Source organism: Apaloderma vittatum, unplaced genomic scaffold (genome assembly GCF_000703405.1).
Source record: "Apaloderma vittatum isolate BGI_N311 unplaced genomic scaffold, ASM70340v1 scaffold27524, whole genome shotgun sequence".
Taxonomy (NCBI): Eukaryota; Metazoa; Chordata; class Aves; order Trogoniformes; family Trogonidae; genus Apaloderma; species Apaloderma vittatum.
The window spans coordinates 13,042-28,474 of record NW_009712541.1 but is presented as its reverse complement, the minus strand read 5'-3'; the positions used below and the strand labels follow the sequence as shown (position 1 = coordinate 28,474).

The 15,433-nt window shown below is 43.4% G+C and overlaps 2 protein-coding genes across 2 annotated transcripts in view; one reads left to right on the top strand and one right to left on the bottom strand.

The window, feature by feature from the left end:
• The window catches only part of ZP2 (zona pellucida glycoprotein 2 (sperm receptor)), a 10,869-nt gene extending 1,077 nt beyond the window's left edge, over nt 1–9,792 (bottom strand). The window contains exons 1-15 of the mRNA XM_009868041.1: nt 9,722–9,792; nt 8,252–8,287; nt 4,328–4,401; nt 4,065–4,148; nt 3,879–3,973; nt 3,260–3,418; nt 2,859–2,903; nt 2,447–2,611; nt 1,895–1,991; nt 1,634–1,815; nt 1,099–1,228; nt 731–912; nt 561–652; nt 351–475; nt 1–74 (exon numbers count right to left, since the gene is read on the bottom strand). The exon at nt 1–74 is cut by the window's left edge and continues 104 nt beyond it. Of these exons, the coding sequence (XP_009866343.1) occupies nt 1–74; nt 351–475; nt 561–652; nt 731–912; nt 1,099–1,228; nt 1,634–1,815; nt 1,895–1,991; nt 2,447–2,611; nt 2,859–2,903; nt 3,260–3,418; nt 3,879–3,973; nt 4,065–4,148; nt 4,328–4,401; nt 8,252–8,287; nt 9,722–9,792 (1,611 nt within the window). The remainder of the gene's footprint in view (nt 75–350; nt 476–560; nt 653–730; nt 913–1,098; nt 1,229–1,633; nt 1,816–1,894; nt 1,992–2,446; nt 2,612–2,858; nt 2,904–3,259; nt 3,419–3,878; nt 3,974–4,064; nt 4,149–4,327; nt 4,402–8,251; nt 8,288–9,721) is intronic.
• Nucleotides 9,793–10,361: 569 nt separating this feature from the next.
• ANKS4B (ankyrin repeat and sterile alpha motif domain containing 4B) lies at nt 10,362–14,607 on the top strand. Its single transcript, XM_009868040.1, has 2 exons — nt 10,362–10,525; nt 13,536–14,607. Exons 1-2 carry the CDS (start codon nt 10,362–10,364, stop codon nt 14,605–14,607), a joined length of 1,236 nt encoding a protein of 411 aa, XP_009866342.1.
• The last annotated feature ends 826 nt before the right edge of the window (nt 14,608–15,433 follow it).

The window sequence follows — 15,433 nt, the reverse complement described above, 5'->3', positions numbered from 1 at the left end:
GAGGAAGATGGGCTGCCGAAGGTACCTTACTATTGGGTACTGATCATCACGGTAGGGCTGCCGATATGAGTTATCTGCAAGAACCAAAGCCTCGTTAGGTAAGCCAGCATGCAAAGAGTCCTAAAGATACTCTGGTCTGAAGCTCTCTAAGAGCAGCTAGACCCCTAGCTGCAGTTTGTCTTAAGAGTCACAGGTATAAGGCATCTGCCTCAAGTAGCATGGAGGGGAGGGAAAGAAGCACACCAGGTCATTAGAATCCCATGCGCTAGAAGAGTTCACTCTTATAGCCTCCTCCTCCCCCAAGAAGGTCCAGTTGCTCCCCAGCCACATGAGCCCAGAGTCAGCTTTACCTGGATAGCTTAGAAGAACTAAGGAAAGGGGACCTTGGTTCATCAAAGAGCCTGGAGGAGGAAGGTTGTCTACCCTTACAGTGAGAGACGCATCACCATTGCTGAAGGAGCACAGGACTGTTAGTCTGTAACAAGGAAGGAGAAGGTGAGTTATGTTCCTATATAGGACATCCAGAACTAAGTATTACCCAAAGAGGTTTCCAGACACACCTGAGTTCACTGTCCCTCGAGATCCTGCGCAGCGGCAGGTCTGCCCATAATGCCCTCACCTCATTCTCATAAATTATTTTCTCCCCATCAAACTGCAGAGAAATGACAGCATTAGTGAGGACATTCCCAATGCATGAATCCCTCCCCATCAATCTCAGCTACACACTTACCCAATACCTGGTCCCACACCCGTTCAGTGGGACATGAAACCACACCCTGTCGTTCAAAGAAGACTTGAAGACTGGCCGGCATGCAGGATCTCTGAGCCTAAGTGTATCCAGGTCTAGCAGTGGTGTAGTACTGTCTGCAAGGATCTCAAAATCCATGTATCCATCCTGGGTGCATACAGCAGCTGCAAGAGGTTCACATAAAGTGTCATGCCATGTCAGGGACAGCTCAAGTCTGCCAAGAGCTGTTGTGTTCTGGCTAGGGATAACACTTTCCTATTAAGGACTAGCTCAAAAACAAGATATGCTGAAAGATTATCATCCAAGCAGGAGCACACCGGCCAAGTCCATTTCAGAAGTCACTCCCTTACCTATTGGTGCACGCTGGTCACAGGCACACTCTGGGTGCATCACCATTGCCACAGTCTCCCCATGAAAGTGAAAAGTCAGCTTCAAAGAGGACATGTAGTACTGAACTCCTGAGCAGCTCTCCCCACGTGCCTGAAAGACAAGAGTTACTCTCCTGGAATGTAACTACAAGAATGCATTTTGAACACACGCCTGTGTTAGAGCTGTTCCACTTACCCCAAAGCGACAGTGCTCAGCTAGTTTTTTAATTTGCATTGCTCCAGACAAGCAAAATACCCAAACACTCCAAGAAGAATATTTTCACTTCCAGCTGCTTTTGCCAAAAGACTTCATGAAACTCAGTTTACTGTAAAATGATACCTATTATAAAGTCAACGTGCATTCGCCTCAAATCACAACTATCCTCAGTCAGACACAGGGCACATAGTTGACTTGGCAGATGATTCGTCAGGGTCAAAGCTACTGTACTCTAGTTCTCAGTAAATATTAAAGAATCATGATCACACCAACTCCTGCAACATGAGGATCAGGACTCACCCTAGACTTCAGAACTCCCTTGCTGATATGCAGCTTGACCCCACTCTTTTTGTCCAGAGCAATTCCATTTTCCTGAAGCTGGTCCATGGGAATAGTCTTATCCTCTATACCCACAGCCATAAGTGTTCCTGGGAAGGCTGGGGTGGCAACAGTCATGTGTGTTGCATTACAGGTTGTTATATCTGCAATAAAATCTTTAAATATAACACCAGTTTCTTCAGAGCAGAAGCATGCCAGGTTCTGACTTTCTCCATGCATTACCTGGTGCACAAAGCATTCTTGACTCCGCAGTCAGTCTGTGATCAGGAGGGCCGTACTTGAGCTTGAGTGCCACAGTGTATAGCATCTTACCATTGTGCTGGAAAAGAAGGTATTAGGGAGTGCTCAGCTCATGATCCAACATAAGACCAACCCTGCAGGGCCATGTACTACATTAGTTCAGGTCTGCTGCTTTTAATGATTGCAACAGCAGTTTCTTCCCATCTCAGAACCCTTTCAGGGAGAAACCTGCTCATGAGGCTGCCAGTCAGACATTCACAGGATAGTCTGCAGCTAGAATTCCACTTTAGCTGCCCAGCAGCTGTGCTGGGTCCAAGGTGCATACTGTTTTTCCCCATTTTATAGGGCTGGGCAGCTCAATAGCAGCTACACAAAGTCAGACAGCTTTCAGACACCAGCCAGGCACAGCACTGCATCAGCTCAACATCAGCTCTGGCCATGACCCACAAGTGCTTCCCACAGATCTACAGAAGCAAGATACCTAGCCTCTGTTAAAGCAACAGTCTCCTCAGTGCCAACTCTTTCTTCACCTACCTTGTAAGAGACTACTCCAGTGGCAGTAAAGGCCACCCGAATTATCAAATTGTCTCCATCAGCTAGAAAGTTATAGCCCTGCTGCATGGCTTGCCCAGGGCTCAGCTGATATATTTTGGTTCCATCATCAACTGACAGAGTCCAGGTCATGGGAGTTGCTGGAACCTAAAAAGCAGAGTATCCTTGCTTTGGAGTGGAAGGCACAACCACAGAGAGGCAGCAAGGCATTGCACAGTGCTTTACCTTGCAAGGCTGTCACCTTACAGGCTTTACATTAAGATCCCTATATTGATAGCATAGAATAGGAAGTGCCCCAGAGACAGAACAAGTCCAGCTTGGACAGATGGGCTCAGCTTATGTTCAAAACCCAGGCACTCCCCCATCCTCCATTTGACAGAAAGAAGACACATACCATACGCTCATCATTGAAGCTTGGAATGAATCTTGGGAAAGTAACCTGAAACACAGCACAAGAGTTAGATCACAGGGACACACAGTGGTCACAATCCTACAACTTTAACAAAAGTCTCTACTAAGAAGTTTTCCAAAGCAGATAGCTGGCACCAATATCCCAGTTTCCCCTGCAATAAGGCTGGAGCAGGACCATGTGCATCATCAATGACCATTTGCAAAACAACTCTTCAAAGAGCTAGTGGTCATGCCAAGATGAACATGCAGCCAACAGACCTCCCTGAAGCTGTCTGGATCTTTCCCCAGCTTTCTGCAGATCCAAGCCATGTGGTTCCAGGAGGCAGCCACCCTGCCCTGGAAACCTCTAAGAAGGATCTATAGCACTTCCATTCCTCCACTTACTGCCATAAAGTCATTTGTACAGTTTGTTTCACCAGTGAAGACAGGAATAATGACTTCATCCTCATGAACAATATTGCAGTGAGTGCTGTAGGTTACATTCTTCTCCTCTCCCATTGTGTCATTCACCATCAGCCTTAATCTTAGCTGGTGCTGACCATGCTGTAGAGAAGAGACATTAATTAGAAAAAGGCAACAGTACTCAACATGAGAATACAATTATGGCAGCATCTGAGGGCCTAGGCCACAGAAGTAGTTTTTTTGGTCGTTCCCCACCCCACCCCCCCAACTTCAGGCATGAACTGCCAAATGGTTAAGATTACCAGAAGTATTTCCACTCTTGAAGAAACTTAGAGCTGGAAACCCTATTAAACCACTTAGCTCAGTCAGTTGAGCATGGCACTAACGACACCAGGTCGCAGGTTCGATTCCCATTTGGTCCCCACATGTTGCCTGATCTAGTCGACAGGTGGTGTCCCTGGCAACAGGGAGGCTGGATTAAAAATGATCTCTAAGGTCCCTTTCAGCCTAGGCCATTCTGTGATTCTAAACCTAGTCCTGGCCAGGCAAAGAACACCCCACACTCCATCACAGGAGCTTCCCAGAATGAAGATTGCTTTACCTCCAAACTAGTGCAGTTGACAAAGAGGACGCTGAGCAACAGCCTCTCATAATCCACACTGTGGTTACAGGACATGATCTCCTCACCACTCACATCTAGGAGAATGGGGAAGATTAGCCATGCAGGCAGGCACCTGCTTTCAGGCCACAGCAGAAAGGGCCAGGGTGGGACAGTAGTGATACATACCAACAACACACACATGCCAGGAGTAGTTGCTAAGCTCTCTGGAAAACTCAACTTCCATCCCATCCCCATGGCAGGTCACACTCTCTGCAGAAGGAAGACCACCATCAGCCCCACCATCACCTTGGAGCACACACCCTGCAAGCCCTCCAGTTAGCCAGCCCTACTTCAGAGCCCTCTTCCACACCAAGAGAGAGAAAAAGCAACTCTAAGCAAACCTAAAGCCCACATCCACACCCCTACCAGCCAAAGAGAGGCCTCATTACCCAAGAAATCCTGATCCTCCAGGCCACCAGCCCAAGGGGCTAAAGGCAGCAAAACACCAAACAGAAGCAGCAACCTGCAAGCCAAAATAGGATCAAATGAGACAGCAGCAAAGAAAGGACCCAGCTCATCCTCCCACTCCAAACCCCACTCACCACATCCTTGAGGTGCTCAAGCACTGCTGCTCCACAAACTTTCCCATCTTCTCACTGGAACCACAAGCTTACCCTGTGGCTGCCCGGGAGGGTTATATAGGACCCCACACAGGTGCAGCCTTTCTGCTGCCCGGGGGACAGAGCGCTTGCACCTGCCTCTCCTTGAGATGCAATCTCCTTGTTGCGAAGAGGAGGGCTTGCAGGAGGTCTTAAGATGACATGAGTTGTTATTTCCTTCTCTTTTGAAGACTTTTCTTTCTTGCTTTGATAGTGTACTTCCTTTATTTCTTTTCCAGATGTTGTATAGAAAACTGCACATTTTTTTGGCAGTTAATTTTAAAAAAGATTTGTGTGCCACTTTGATTTTATAATGATTTTAAAACATTTCACTGGTAGATTTGAATGTAACTGAGAATACTTTGTTCCCATGTATGGGCAAATCTGCAATTTGCCCATTAGTAAGAAAACACAAGTGTCAAGTTCAGGAAGACAAGTCCTAGATCAGATCTTTAGACTGGAAGATTTCTGGAGGCTTTATTTGGACTGTCATTGTTCAAAGCTGTGGTGAAGACACCTGGAAAGAAAACCATCTTGGATTTGTGATCTCTTTCAGCTTCCTCAATGCTTTTGATTTCAGACAGACTTATAAAACACCCCAAAGGCTCATATTTTTAAAATCAATTCTTGAGATGTGAGAAAGGAAAAAGACAGATCATGAGAGAAAAATTAAGAATATAGGTGGTAATTTGGGAATAGGTTGTTAAATTTAGCTTCAGGAAATAACAAATTTTGTATTAGTGTGCCGTGTATTTGTATTAATGTACCTTGTATTTGTGTAAAATATATTCCTTTATATTCCTTTTTACAGTTATAGACCTGTGCCTAGGGCAGATTTTAGAGTTTCCCAGCCCAAGTGACAGTAGCTTCAATTCTCTTAAAGAGTTAGAGTTGCGAGAAAGAGCTTTTCTGTCCACTGCTGATAGGTACCAAAGAGCTGAGAATTTGGATGGGACACCAGCATGAGCAGAGGCATAGGCACCCCACAGAAAATAGCACCTGATGTCAGTAGCACAAACTGAAATTGCGCTTCTGCTTTTCCCATTAATAGGATTAGCACAAGGCTAACCTTTAGCAAGAAACTAACTTCCTAGAGTCTGCTGAATTCACAAACATCCATCATGTACCTTTACTTCCTCTCTCTTTTTTCTTAATATCGAGATTCATTGTTTTCAAGAGCAATGACTATACAGAAAACAAATGAAACAAGCTCTGAAACCATATGCATAATCTATTGTATTATAGAATCATTAAGGTTGGAAAAGACCTCTAAGATTATCTAGTTCATTTAGGGCAATGGCAATGCATCCAGTACCTAATTCATGCCCAAATTCATGCCCAAAACTATACCCACAGCTTTCTTTTTCTTCTCTGCTGCAAAAACCTGCAAGGTCTCCTCTTCAGTTTTTGCTCTTCTCTTTTATTTGTTTGATTTTCTAACTTTTGGAACAAAGGCATTGCCCTCAAGCAGTGCTGAACGCCTGTGAGCATACCATCACAGATCACCTCAGCATAGGTGTGCTTTCCTGCAAGCTTTAGCTGTCCCTGTTCCTCACGCTGGCAGCAGAACAGCACTTGAGACACCAGTGAGCTCAGCATGGTTTTCCTTGGGACTGTTTGTAGCACTGGTGATGATATCATGGGAAAAAAAGCCCAAAGCCAAGAAAAAGGCTTTAGCAATGCAAAGAGCCTGAATGCCAGGTCAAGACTTCTACTTTTGTGCACTCCCAGAAAAAACACATACCACAAATGTCACTATGATACAATAGATAATGTCACTGCTTCTAGCACTACAGAAGCCTCCCAGTCTACTTTTACGTGCCCAGTATGGCTGGGCATTTAGGTGTGTGGGTGGGGAGGCTTTGGTAGAGTTGGCTTTATTGCCTTTTGATTTTTAGTGTCTTTCCCTGCTGATTAGGGCCTCTTTCCTGAAATGACACACAGAGGCACACTGCAAGGGCTGCCCTTCGAGCTTCACCCCAGGTGTGCAAACACGTGAAGAACAATGAGGTGAGGACGGGTGTCAGCAGCGTGGGCACAGGTCACACTCAGCCTGGCTGTGGGAACGGAGCTGCTCAGGAGGACATCCAGCAACAGCATCCTCAGGCACAGCAGTTTTGCCTCTCTAAGGAATAAAGAAATAAGCTTTCATTGTTGAAATGTTGTCATCATCTCCGGATTGTGTAGCCACAATTAACCCCTGTGACTAATTTCATTCTTCACTAAGCCCATTAGTTCCAAGGATCTCATTAAGCAAGCGGAGGCTTACTTGTCTCCCCTCCATGGCCTTTACCATATGATGTCTGGTGCTTATAAAAGTTGCAGGAAATGTGCTGGATAACACCTCATGCAAAAAAGATGGCAAAACAACTTCGCTGATCAGACTGGGCCCTGGGTTATCTAGAGCAACGTTAACTAATGATGCTGTAGTCTTTCAATCTAAATAGTTGGTTTAATTGGCAATATTTTATTTAGTATAATTCTCAAAAAAAATAGAGCAATAATCATTGATATAGCACAATCCAATAACAAATCAAAGCCGCTCATTAAATAATTCATTAATTTACAACACTGTACCGCCACAATAGAGTTCCTCCCGAGCCTCTAAGACATTTAAGTTGGAAGTGGAATGGTTTTGAAGTTCCTTTCAAATCCAAAAAGAAAAGCTTCATTCTAACTACTCAAGGAGTTTAAAAAGTTCTCAATTTTGAGCTTTAGTCTCAAAAGAAACCAGCTGAGAAATTTAGCTCATTTTGGTATTGAATCTTTTATTGCATTTTAAATTGAGGTTTTTGGATGGCACAAATATTAACAAATACCAGGAGTTTAGAAACAGATGGAGATTTTGTTTGGTCTTTTTTTCTTTCGTTTTGCCCAGTGTTGTGGGAGGAGTGGCTGACACACCAGAAGGTTGTGCTGCTATTCAGCGAGACTTAGACAGGCTGGAGAGCTGGGTGGGAAGAAATTTTATGAAACACAACAAGAGCAAGTGTAGAGTCTTGCATCTGGGAAAGAATAACTCCAAGCACCAGTACAGGTTGGGGAATGACCTGTTGGAGAGCAGCGTAGGGGAAAGGGACCTGGGAGTCGGATGCCCATGAGCCAGCAGTGTGCCCTTGTGGCCAAGAAGGCCAATGGCATCCTGGGGTGTATTAGAAGGGGAGTACCTAGCAGGTCGAGGGAGGTTTTCCTCCCTTGTACTCTGCCCTGGTGAGGCCACATCTGGGATATTGTGTCCAGTTCTGGCCCCTCAGTTCAGGAAGGAGAGAGAACTGCTTGAGATAGTCCAGCACGGAGCCACAAAGATGATGAAGGGAGTGGAACATCTCCCTGATGAGGAAAGACTGAAGGACCTGGGTCTCTTTAGCTTGGAGAAGAGGAGACTGAGGGGTGACCTCATTAATGTTTACAAATATGTAAAGGTGCGTGTCAGGAGAATGGAACCAGGTTCTTCTCAGTGATGTCCAATGATATGACAAGGGGCAATAGGTGCAAGCTGGAGCGTAAAAAACATTAGGAAATCTTTTTCACTGTGAGGGTGATGAAGCACTGGCACAGGCTGCCCAGGGGTGTTGTGGAGTCTCCTTCTCTGGAGACATTCAAAATCCGCCTGGACGCGTTCCCGTGCGATCTACTGTAGGTGATCCTCCAAAGTCCCAGACCTTCTTTCCAATTAACGTAGGTTTTGCTTTACCTCTAATTAAAACTTAGAACAATACTTTCCCTCTTAATATCGTGCAGAGTAACTTCCTTTTAAAATCAGTATTTTGAGATGTTAGATGATAAAAATCTCTCTGAAATCAACACTCTGTGTGTGAATTAATTAACAGAAAAGCAAGTGAATGTACCACTGTAATAGAAATTAATAATCTTGAAAATGAAAAGATCTCTTTTGTGGGTGTAGTTAGCAATGCGAAATGTCGATGTACAAGAAAATTGCTGTCTCCTCTCTTCTATCAGGCACTGGTGGTATACACAGTACATGCCTTGGTGGACATTTTATACTCTTAAGAGTAAAAAAGCATACACTGCTCAGTAAAGGAAATAAAATACAATGGCATTAAATAACAACTAATCTAATATTTATACATATATATATATATATATAACCTGTCTTCGTTCTGCAACAGCTAGATTTTTCTAGTAGGTGTAAATTCAACTCCGTGCTGAGCCTGGTAAATAGAAAATGGAAGAAATTACTGTATTTTTTATTATGAAAGTATTAATGCCAGTGCGGGGAATTTGAAAAAGGACTGAGGATAAAACCATCTTCCAATGCAGGCATGAAGGCTGGCCTGGGTGAAGTACAGCTCCTCCTTGCTGCCCTGCAATGACAGGACAGCACCGGGGATGGCTGTGACTGTGAGCAACATGAAGGAAAACCACGGCTTTGATTTATTCCTACCTAGACTTGTTCATTCAAAGATTCAAACCTGTCACAGGATCTGACTGACTCTCCTTGCCCTGATGAAAGAAAAATGTTGATATAAGTTTGATCCTGAAGAGATCTTCAAACCCTGTCTGAGAAAATAATTAAGAGAGAAAGCCCATTTGGAGAGATCTCCAGTGTCTGGAGACACGGGTGGCATTTTGGGAAGTAAATGAGGTGGCACTCCATTCAGCAATTGCACCAACTCTGGGCAGTGAGTTGGTTTGCAAGTGCCACTGCTTCTGTAACAGGGACATAATAAGCAATAAAACCTCACTGCTAATTGCTGATGGTAGGTTCTCTAAGTTAGAGGTTAACCCAGCTAGTCACAGAAAACAACTTATCTGTTACTTCTTGTTGTGACTGTGACTAGAATAACAGACAGCCTGCGGCATTCTATTAAGCAGCAGGTAGTCTCTTTCTGATTTCTTCTTAGCTACTGTTTTGAAACTTAACGCCATCAAAATCAGGGGAAATAATTTCTAAAGCCAGAAGGAGTTAGGTGAGACGGGGACTGGCCTCATGTTCCCAGGCAAGGACAACAATGTCCAGGCTGGGGCACTGGGTGCAGGCCCACCATGTTTCCATTTCTTGAATTTCTTGTGTTATCCTGAGGAAATTCTATTCAATTTTTTGCATGTAAAGTAGCAATTACACTGCCTGTTAGATGAAGGTATATTTGCCAAGTGCTTTAAAGTCCTCTGATGAAATACAATTTGTGGTTAAAAGGATCCCACACTAGGCTGTGGTTTTGCCTGCTGTGACTTGCAGACCCACTGATGGTTTTATCCAAACAGCATCCTGGACCTGACAGGTCTGTCTCCATCCACGCCCCAACCTGTGTACATGAAACGGCTTCACAGATGTGCCCAGCTGACCAGGGGTAGGCTCGTTTTCAAATGTGGCAACCCAGTAAATGATAGGTTATAAAGGACTTCACCAGTAAACGTAACTGCTTATCAAAACTCAGGGATACTTTATTACTCAGGGTGAAACCTGGTAGTAATGACATTTGTGGCCTTTTCAATGTGTTTTGAAGTGGGGGTTTTTTGAAGTTCAAGGTCCTTTTGATTTTTTTTTTCCCCAGAACAGTTGGGCAAAGAGACAGAGAAAATGAAATCAATCCCCTCTCTGTTTTAGTAGTCAGACATGTAACAAATGGTAAACCAGCAGAGATACCTTCCAGAAAATGAAAGCATTCACCACACCACTGCCTTATTACCCATGCAGAATGCCAGAAAAATTTCCTGCTAGGATGAACTTTGCCTCCTCATTTCCATCCTCATGGGTACGTCTCAGCTTGTAATCATTAACGAACAGTCCCGGTAATGGAAGGGTGACTGCACAGTCAGGATATCATTCAGAGCTGCCTCGGGAAACCAGAAGTCACTGAAAATGTCGAGCAGATATCACAAAGCAGCAGCCGATGGCAATCTGGACCTCTTGAAAGAAGCTACCAGGAAAGATCTCAATACTTCAGATGAAGATGGGATGACACCTACCCTTCTGGCAGCATACTATGGGTATTTAGAAGCTCTGGAAGTCATATGCCGGAGGGGGTAAGTCAATCAGCCTCCATTGCTTAAAGTTTGTGGCTCAAAACTGTAATTAGTGTATCATGTTTCTAATGCCCCAATGACCTTAGACCCAAAAAGCTGAAAATCTTGGTCTTTTCTTTCAATGAATTACCAAAAAAAGGAAAGGAAGATTTTCTACTGATCTGTCCTCTAATAGTAATATTTCTGTTTGGTATCATTCAAATGTACTACATGTTTACAATGTACTATTAAAACTGTAATTACCTTCCCACACTCCATACACTCTTGCTTGGTGTCTACTTTTTAAGCTAGGGTTCTGTAATAACATCTAATAAAAGAAAATTTGCTCTTGCGAAGAGATACTTTTAACAAAGTGTTCCTTCTGGGCTGAGATGAAGATTAAGTTGACCTATATTTTCAATCATAATAGTTTAAAGAAGATTGGAGGGAAAAGTTGAATAAGTATTTGGATGTGTTTGAGTTTTCTTTTATTGAATTGAATTAATGAATTGAAATGAATGGAAAATACAGAATAAAAATAAGTTTTTCATGGATTTGCTTTATAGCTCATTGAACTCAGGTGTGGCTGTAGTAACTCAATAAAAAAGACCTTTGGACTGCACAGTTACTGCTGTGTTCTCAGGAGAAGCTAAAATAGATTGACAGTTTTGGGCCTCCTATAATTAAGGCAGGTCCAAGGAAACGTCTATAGGCAAGAGAAATTTGTCCTGAACACCTAGAAGACAAAACAACAAGCTAAGGAACAAATAACAATATATTTTTAAAAATAAATTGAATGAAAAATATGTCTTCTACCATAAAAGCTGATACAAGTTACAGTTGATGACACAAAGATCAGAATTTCTATGTATCTGTTATTTAATGTATTTTGAACTATTTGTCTTTGTAGAGGATAGCTTTGGGACAGTATTGCCCTCAAAATCACCAGACATGTGCATTCACCTATTCTAATCCAAGACTTCTTGACATCGGCAAGCTGTGGCTGTCAGGTGCATGGCTATAGTCTCACTGGTTTTCTTAGCCGAAGCTGAATTATGGAAGGTGTTCAATCTGTTCTGCAGTCTTGTGTGAAAGTATTTTATTGTTTTTTAACAAACTACCCCTTTCCTTGAAGAGGTTTTCCAACAAATGCATTGAGATACAGGACGGTTTTCTTTAGCGTGGTTGCACGTTTTAGGACTCTGAAGCTTGCAACACATTCAGCCCTTGGAAAATGTAGCAATACTAACAATAAACTCATTTCATCTTGAAATGGTTTATCCTCCCAGGCATCAAAAGACATTTTCTCTCCTTGCTTTGCAGTACATGAATAAGGGCAAGACCAAGAAGCTCTTTTTGTATGAGCCACTTTCTTGGGAAAGCAAGGAAAGAAGAGTATGAGAACCCAAAGTAGATGTCAAACTCTATCCAAAGTCCCACTGAGCTGGGAACAGCCGGTGCAGATAGCCAGTTGCTTGAGCTCAAAGGCTGGCAGGCTCCCGGGGGAGAAGAGACTACAAACAACTGTGAAGGGACCTGGGGGAGGATGGATGACCCAGCACTCCCAAGGCTTGGGATAATGCAGCCTGTTTTTTTTTTAATGTGGGAATTAAGGAATCTAGCACGGTTGGCCACAGTCAGACAGTTCCCCAGGGCAGAGCCACAAAAGCAGAAATATGTACACATGGTTTCCATATGCTTAAGTGGAGAAACTTTGATCCTCAGCTGCCACCTCGATGCAGAAGTGCCTGCGCTCTCACAGCCCGGCACACTCAGACGTGCCATGGTTCCTCAACGCGAGCAGCTCTGTGGGGACCCCCAACCTCTCTCTCGCCTGTGGCATTTCAGGCTGAAGAATGTTTTCAGATTTGGCTCTCAACAAATAAGTTAGTGTTTTCTCCAGAGATACGCAAAGACAGAGATCAATGCCTGTGATAGGATGTACTATTTATTTCATAGTACAGCTGCCATGGAACAAATCTCTAAGATATTGAAATGCTTAAACTCCCAAGTATAGAAATTCTCCTTGTAAATTTGACCCCCTGGCTCTGAAGTTATTAAAGCTTTTGGGCTGCTGTGACTGCCTTGGTTATTGGTCATAAAACAACATGGGCTCCGTTCTGAACCTTGCTAATGTTGTTCCTGCCAAATATGTATCAAAAGCTTCAAACTCATCCTCATCTGCAGGCAGCAGTGCAACATGAAGTCAGTGCAAGAGTTAAAAAGAAAGTAATACTTTTCACTGGCTTTAAATTCAGTTGGAAAGATGCAGTATTGTATTTTCAAATGAGCTTCTGCTTTTCAAACCCCATGAGCAAAGCAGCTTACGGAGAACAAAGCAGTTGAAGAACAACAGCATGTGTCTAGAGCTTAATCTAACAGCAATGGTGACAAATATGTAATCAGGTTTACTCCTAATCTATTACCTACTAGAAATGTTACTGCATGGGCTCATTACGTATTTATTACTGTGGCCACTGACAAACCCTCCTAATAGTGCCCCTGCATTTGATATGCAAAGGGGAAGAGTCACCAAAAAGTCTTTAAAATATTCCATGGAAACAGTTTTGCCATTAATTCCGTAAGTTTAAGTCAAAGCCTGAACCCACTTTGAGCTGCCAACAGTGAAACAGTCAGAGCTGCAGTCCCTCGCTTGCACACAGGGGGTTGCTTATTACTACTCTTCTCCAGGAGGCAGGTGAGACTGGCAGGGAGCAGAGAGCCCTGAGAGAACTTGGCATGGCACAAAGGAAATACGCTGGCTCTATTATGGGGAGTCGCATAGGCCATCACTGTCAGTCCCAGTAAGCTTGCCTAACTCACAGGCAGGAATTGGAGCTTACGCAGCCAAACTCAGTGCTCATGTAAGTGGGTGCAGTGCTGTTCTAGAGGATGGAGCTAAACTTGACTCATTTTCATTGGGCTGTACTCTTCATAGCAAAGATGAGCTAAATGTTTAGCACCTGTTCAATTCCACTGCGCTGCAATGCTTGGGTAGGTCCAGCTCACTGCATGCTGTTTTCCCTCTTAGAGGTGATCCCGACAAGTGTGACATCTGGGGGAACACACCTCTTCACCACGCTGCTTGCAACGGTCACATCCACTGTGTTTCTTTTCTGATCAACTTTGGTGCCAACATATTTGCTCTGGACAATGACCTCCGCACTCCCCTGGAGGTGGCTGCCAGCAGAGACCGCAACGAATGTGTCAGCATCCTGGATAAAGCCGCCACTGAGCAGAACATGCTGAACCCCAAGAAGGTCTCCAAACAAAAAGCGCAGGCCCAGAGGAATGTGGAGAAACAAATCAAGGAATGTGAGAAGCGCCAGGAGAAACACCAGCATGAAATGAACCGGAATTACATGAAAGAAAATGCTGGCACAGTGACTTCTTCCAGAGGGACACACTCCAGAGTAAAGTTGCCAAGCCTCTTTGCTTCAAACACAAGTTCTTTCTCTAAAAATCTGAAAGATACCTTCAAGTTGAAGGCAAAAAAGACTGCTGACAGCACAAGAAGCCAAGAAACACAAAGCAACAGCCAAAAGGATGATATGGGTAGGAGAACTGTGATGAATTTGTTTGATGAGAAAGAGGAGGATGAATTACTAAACGACCTTGGAGAGAAAAACCTTTCTGATAATGACAGTGAGGTCTCAATTTTTAAGCGGCCAGGTCTTGGTAAGATTGTATTTGGAAGGAATTTAGCTGCAGATGTAAATTCTGAAACTGTGCTGTCTGAGACAGAAGGTATAAGCTTTAAAATGTCCAGTGAGCTCTTTCAGTATGAAAATTCTGAGAACAGCAGGGAAGGTGATGCTGGAAATGATGGTGATACCCTTTGGCAGGAGGAAGAAGTCATCTGGGATGATGAAGAAGCAGAGAACACACCCCTTGAGGTATTTCTGGCATCACAGATGCTGGATGAGTTTCTTCCAGTATTCATGAGAGAAAAAATTGATTTAGATGCCCTGATGCTATGTTCTGATGAGGATCTACAGAGCATTCACATGGAGCTTGGGCCAAGAAAGAAAGTTCTGAATGCCATAAACAAAAGAAAACAAGCACTCAAGAACCCTGGAAAGACTGTAGATACTTGTTTATAAATGAACATACCTGTTGCCGCAACCTGCAAACTGATTCATTCTTTTCCTCTTTACAAAGAACACACAAATCTTTTCAGACATCTGCTAACACAAAAGGCAGAGAGGCTACCAATTGCTTTAGAAACTACAGCGAGGACAAAGGCTTTTCATCTCTGGAGAGACGGCTGTGGTGTGAAGGACATTAATTCAAGCATATTCTGCCAAAAACAAAGAATGGGAAAGAGAAAACCCAAAAGCTTTAAACTTTTTCTCCCTGAACTGTTTATGGGGATTGGATTTCTTGTCAGAATAATTTAAAATATTAGTGAAGGCCAGACACACTACATTCCTTAATAAAGCCCTTCCCTTCTTCAACACCACAACACAAAGAGCATTCCCCAAGCTTGAGAGCTTTGAGTTTTCTCAAAGTGTGTTAGATGACTACGAACTGCTCCTCCTAGTACTGATATGTTCGAAATGGCATCTGAATCTCGATGTCAGCTATGGCTTGTTGATTCTAATAGCTTCTGAATTAATGTAAATAAGCCTAATTTATAGCAAGTTTCATGTTCTCATGAGTAAAGTGTGTTCCTACTGTATTAATTTAAAAATATATGAAGTACTTTGCCAGATGTTTGGTGTGAGTTGCACATTCTTTTCTCCTGTCTCATTAGATTGAACCCATTTGCCAGCACCCATCCTGTCCTAAATGGCATCAACACTGCAATACTTTTAATGACAAGAAGCTGAGGTTTTATTTTCAGCATTTTCACCCTTTTTGGTATATCCTCAGCTTGGTTCCTTTGCTGTGTAAAGTCCCAGAAACCCAGACTCTTTCCACGCAGTA

Coding starts and splice junctions, on each gene's coding strand:
- ANKS4B (XM_009868040.1), top strand. CDS start 10,362: ATGTCGAGCAGATATCACAAAGCAGCAGCCGATGGCAATCTGGACCTC. Junction 10,526..13,535: donor GAAGTCATATGCCGGAGGGG/GTAAGTCAATCA, acceptor TTTCCCTCTTAG/AGGTGATCCCGACAAGTGTG.